General features: G+C 57.5%; 1 protein-coding gene across 1 annotated transcript in view; it reads right to left on the bottom strand.

Moving 5' to 3' along the window:
• The window catches only part of SRRM2 (serine/arginine repetitive matrix 2), a 14,567-nt gene that overhangs the window by 614 nt on the left and 8,305 nt on the right, over positions 1 to 5,648 (bottom strand). The window contains exons 11-12 of the mRNA XM_007453659.1: positions 2,076 to 5,648; positions 1,044 to 1,328 (exon numbers count right to left, since the gene is read on the bottom strand). Coding sequence (XP_007453721.1) covers positions 1,044 to 1,328; positions 2,076 to 5,648 — 3,858 coding nt within the window. The remainder of the gene's footprint in view (positions 1 to 1,043; positions 1,329 to 2,075) is intronic.

Below are 5,648 nucleotides of genomic sequence, written 5' to 3'. Positions count from 1 at the left end.
TCTTTCAAACCCACAAGCCAGCACTCAGGACCACCCCCACCCCACCCCAGGTCCTGACCACCAAACCTCATACCACGCAGGGCCAACCTCAGACCCACCTTCATCCGCTCACTCACCCATCCGCCCGCACACCATCCACCGAGTACCCCAACAGGCGGGGCACGGGGTGCAGCGGGGGAGGCAAAGATAAAGACAGTCCCTGCCCTTGGAGGGGCTCAGTCTGATGGTGAAGGAAGGCCAAGGGAGGCTCGCTTGGCCCCACGTGTGGGAAGCAGCCCCTCAGGACCGATGTACATGGGGTCTGGGGACCCAGGGGAGGGAGACATGGGGCAGGGCAGGGAAGGGGCAGGGTAGTCTTCTTGAAGGTGCTGTTTGAGCGGAGTCTTGCAGAACGAGGAGTTCACCAGGCGGACAAGGGAATTCCAGGCAGGAGGAACAGCATGTCCAAAGGCATGGGGTTCTCCTTAGACTGCAAGGCGCTGCTGAGTGTGGCTGGAGCACAGGGCATGTGTGGGGGCGGGCAGGAGAGGAGAACACAGGGCAGGCAAGGCCAGTTGGTGAAGAGCCTCACACGCCATTCCCGCAGAGGTGGGGCTTTATCCTGCAGGCCACAGGGCGTCCCGGAAGGATTTGTGGAGTGAAGGGAGTAACCAGATGTGCATTTTAGAAAGATCCCTCTGGCTACGTGTGGAAGAGAATGGCGTGGAGGCAGGGAGACAGGGAAGAGGCTGTGGATAGAGTCGGGAGAAGATGACGGTGGCCAGACCCTGGCAGTAGCAACGGGGAGACTTAAAAGCTAGAATCCCTGGAACCTGGGACCAGGCTGCATGTCAGGGGCAGGGAGAGGAAGGAACCTAGGACTCCCCAATTCTGGCTTGAGCACCCACTTGGATGACAGCCCTCTGCCAGAACAGGGCACAACAGAGTAAGCAGGGAGAGGAGAGCCCAACTCCTACTGTACAAGCAGACACCACAGTCCAGCAGGGATCTCACAACCCAGGGTCACACCCCACCCCTTCCTTCTCAAGCAAGGCAGCACTCACCTCCGCTCGCCAGGGGGTGGCTTCTTGGGGCTTGCAGGTTTGGGCAAGGCCTGAGGGCCAGGCTTAGCAGGGGAGGGGGAGGAAGAAGTAGAGGAAGAAGAGGAAGACGAAGAGGAGGAAGAGGAGGAGGAGGAGGAAGAAGAGGAGGAAGAAGAGGACGATGAAGAGGAGGAGGAGCTGCTGGAACTGGAGCTGCTAGAACGCCTCTTCCGCTTGGCTGGGGTCGGTTCCTGAGGACGGCCCTCTCGAACAGCCTCCTTTGGGGCTGGGGTGGGGCTGGGGACCCTGTGGGAGAAGAGGGCGTCACAAGGAGACAAGCTGCCCCAGCCCCAACCCTACCTTCCTTGGCCTGGAGGAACGGCAGTGGGGGAGGGGTGCCTGAGAAAGGCCCTGGGAACTCTCCAAAGCGAGAGCCAGTGAGTGCATTCTCTGGAGAGCAGTGGCCCCAACTGACCCAACCTCTGCTAACACAAGCAACAGGCTGGGGCCCGCAGCAAAAGGGATCAAGATTAAACCTCAAGAATGTCCCTGATGGAGGAATAAGGTCCCTGGGCTCAGGTGTGGAAGCCAGGCTGGGTGGTCTCCGTCCTCTCCGTCCTCAGAGAGGAGAGCCACAGCATGGGGAGGCCTCTGTGTGTGTGGGTTGGCTGGGGGAGGGGCCGTCCTGCCTGGAGGCAGGGAGAGGGATAGGATGACCTCTGAAGATCCTTCCAGCCCAGGGAGTTCCTCTTGAGGTCTAACTGCCATCCCTCCTGCTGTAAAATTAAGTCCATTTCCTCTAGTTCTGTCCTCTGTAGAGACGGAAAACTTATCATTATCCTCTAGAGAATTAACCTTCGGAGACTTTTACCTGTCCCATTCCTCCCCCCCGTTAACCCCCACCCCGGCATTCTCTTCTACCCCCAGCTTAAGGATCATGGTCCCCATACCTCTTCAGAGAGCCAAGAACCTCTGGATAGGGCTTCTCCCTCCCCACCCCCACGAACCATCCCCAAAACCTTCCCCGTAGAAGAGTTCTAAAAGTCCCCTCACCTCTTCAGTACTACCTCAGGTTGAGTGGGAAGGCTAGAGCCCTCCGAGTCGCTAGAACTGGAACCAGAGGAGGAGGACGACGATGACGATGACGACGACGATGAAGAGGAGGAGCTAGAGGAGGACGAGGAGGACGAACTCCGCCGCTCCTTTGCTGGCTGCAGGGCAGCCAAAGCAGAAGGCTGCTGGGCCTCCATAGAGGCAGTTGGTTCCCCACCCTCTGGGTGGAACACCCCAGGGACGGGGCCAGAGAGCATGCCATCGTGGTCACCAGCAGAGGATGTGGTCTTTGCCACCGTTCCAGAGGAAAGGGACTGAGACCCTGCTACAGGGGTGGTCTGGGCAAGCAAAGATCGGGACTGGTCAGAAAAAGCAGATGGCACAGGGGACCTAGGCCGATCCTGAGCTGGAGGAAGAACTGACTGTGAGGGAGCTTGTACCATTCTAGAGGCAGGAGAAGGAGCCCGCTCAGATGTCATTCTAGACTGGCTTGGGGCAGATGGTGGGGTTCTGGAGCCTGGGCCTCCTGGTGGGGTTCTGGACCTGGCTCGGTCAAGGAGTGGTGGTGAGGTTCTGCCACTAACGCGCTCATAGGCAGAGAGGGGCACCCTAGGGCTGGTGAGGTTTGCACCAGACAAGGCTGGAGCCATTCTAGCACTAGTGAGATTTGCAGGGGCCAAGGCTGGAGGGGTTCTTGAGCTGGCAATATTCACAGGAGCTGTGGCATGTGTAGATCTAGGACCCACCAGGTTTGCAGGGGCTGGAGCCTGCGGTGTTCTGGAGCTGGACGGATAGTTTGCAGCAGTCGGGGCTGTGCCAGAACCCGTGAGACTCAAAGCTGCCAAAGCAGCTGGGGTTCTGGCTCCTGCCAGGTTCACAGCTGGCGCTGTGGGGGTACGAGGGTCAGCAAGGTTCACGGCCGAAGGTGCCACTGCTGTTCTGGGGCTGGCCAAGTTCATGGCTGCTGCTGCAGCTGGCGTTCTTGAGTCAGCCAGGTTTACTGCTGTTGGGATGGCAGGTGTCCTGGCGCTGGCCAGGTTCATAGCTGCTGCAGAAGCTGCAGGAATCCTGCTGGCAAGGCTGGCAGCTGGGGCTGTTCTGAGACTCATGAGAGGCACTGGAGCTGGAACCTGGGACATTCTTGCAGCAAGGCCAGCTGCAGACATGGAGGGAGGAGGCCGAGCGGTGCCAAGACTGATAGCCGTCAGGGCAAGTGCAATTCTAGACTGAGCATGGTTTTCTGGCACAGATGTTCTTGGGTGATCAGGAATTCGGGGACCTGGACCATCCATCATGGAACCACCAGCTTGCTGCAGGACAGACATGGGTGTTCTAGAGCTGCCAAGGGGCTCAAGCATTCCAGGTGATCTACAGCGGTCAAGAGGAGTTGGTGACATGCTAGGACGACTGAAGCAGCTCATTCTGGAGCTATTGAGTGCTACTGGAGGTGTCCGAGAACCAGAATGATTTCTTGTTGCTGGAGGAGTAGCAGAACGTGAACGATCAGAACTGCTTCCGGATGCAGAACGCCTGCGGATAGCTGGAGGAGATCTTGTTAACGACCGTTTGCCCCGAGTTGTTCTTGGAGTACGGGACCTAGAACGGCGGCGAATAGCAAGTGGTGAGCGACTTCGAGAACGCTTGCGTGCTAACAATGGGGTTCGAGACCTAGAGCGGCGCCGAAGAGCTAGAGGAGTTCGGGACCTAGATCGGCGGCGTGTCACTGGAGAAGTTCGAGAGCGAGACCTCCTTCGAGTTACAGGAGACGTGCGAGATCTTGACCTCCTTCGGGTGACCGGGGATGTTCTGGATCTTGATCTTCTGCGAGTGATAGGGGAGGTTCTGCTTCGAGATCGCCTTCTGGTTACTGGTGGGGTCCTAGATCTGGACCTTCTCCGAGTCACTGGTGGAGTCCTAGAACGGGAGCGTCGGCGAGCCGGTGTTCTGGACCTTGAACGACGGCGGGTTACTGGTGGTGTTCTGGACCTAGATCGCCTTCGACTCACTGGGGAAGCTCTTGATCGAGATCTTCGTCTAGTCACTGATGTCCTGGACCTTGATCGCCTCCGGCTGACTGGTGAAGTTCGAGACCTGGACCTCCGTCGGCTAACCAGGGGTGTTCTGGACCTGGATCGCCGGTGAGTGGCTGGAGAAGCCCGAGACCTGGAGCGTTTCCATGGGGCTGGTGATGTGCGTGAGCGGGAACGCTTCCGACTGGTTGGGGGTGTCCGAGAGCGGCCTCTTCGGCGTCTAGAGGAGGTTCTGGAACTCTCCTGCCGGGCAGGAGACCTTGAATGGTAACCGGAGCCTCCCCTACGACGCCGAGTAACCCGAGACCTTGACCGGCTCCGCTGTCTTCTCCGAGAGGTTGACTGAGAAGATCCAGACCTATCTCGACGACGGGCTGTTCTGGTTTTCTCCCTCCTTGAGCGGGAACGGGACCTCTGCAGCCCACGAGGCTTTGGTGAAGGAGAACGGCCTCTCCTTGAAGTTGTCTTAGTGCGTGGAGATGAAGCTGAACGCCGCCGGCGTGAGGATCTTGACTTTTCGGCTGGCTCTGGGGAAGACACTGAGGGACTTCTTCGGCGTCTTGGGGGAGTTCTAGAGCGGGTCTCTGGTGAGGATGATGCAGAACGGCTTCTACGGGAGAGTCTGGCCTTCCTAGTCAGCTCAGGAGATGATCGAGAGCTGCGACGGCGAGGCGGAGTACGAGACTTGGTCTTGGGCACTGGTGATGACCTAGAACTTCTTCTAGTAGTTCTGGATTTGGGTGGGTGTTCTGGAGAGGACTCAGAACTGCTGCTTCCTTCAGGCGAAGGGCCTCTGCCTTTGCTTGATGAACCTGATCTGCTTCGTCTTGGAAGGACCCGAGGGACAGGAGCCTTGGGTTCAGGAGAGGAATCAGAACCACTCTGTGCCCTGGGTACTGCTCTTGGCTTATCTTTAACTTCAGGGGATGAGCCAGACCTACTACGCCGAGGAGAAGGCCGGGATTTGCTGTCGACCTCTGGAGATGATCCAGAGTGACTCCTTTGTCTAAGTGGCATTCGTGTCTTAGCTTTAGAATCTGGAGAAGAGTCTGACTCACTTCTCTCCTGAGGCGATGAACTGGGTTTCCCATCAAGTTCTTGAGAAGATCCAGACCGACGTCTCTGCCCGAGAGGAGTACTAGTCACAGTCTTCTGTTCAACTGATGACTCTGACCCACTTCTTTCTCTCGGGGGGGTAAGACACTTATTGTTGAGCTCCGGGGATGATGGAGAATGACTCCTTGGCCTAGGAGTCTGAGGCAAAGCTTTTACTTCTGGAGAGGAGTCACATTCACTCCTTCCCCTGGATGGTGTTCTAGGTATATCTTTCATTCCAGGAGACGACCCAGATAGGCTGTGCCTTGAGGGAGTCCCAGACCCATCTCTAAGTCCTGGGGAAGACCCAGACCTGCTTCTCCTTGAGGGGGTTCTGGGTAAACCATCTTTCATTTCAGAAGATGCAGAACTACTTCGTTCCCTTGAGGGTGTTCTAGGTATAGCATCAAGTACTGGCGAAGAGACACTCTGATTTGAAGACATTCCT

The sequence above is a fragment of the Lipotes vexillifer genome, unplaced genomic scaffold (assembly GCF_000442215.2).
Source record: "Lipotes vexillifer unplaced genomic scaffold, Lipotes_vexillifer_v1.1 scaffold914, whole genome shotgun sequence".
Lineage (NCBI taxonomy): Eukaryota > Metazoa > Chordata > Mammalia > Artiodactyla > Lipotidae > Lipotes > Lipotes vexillifer.
The sequence above is the reverse complement of the archived record's forward strand: the minus strand, read 5'-3'. Positions and strand labels throughout refer to the sequence as shown.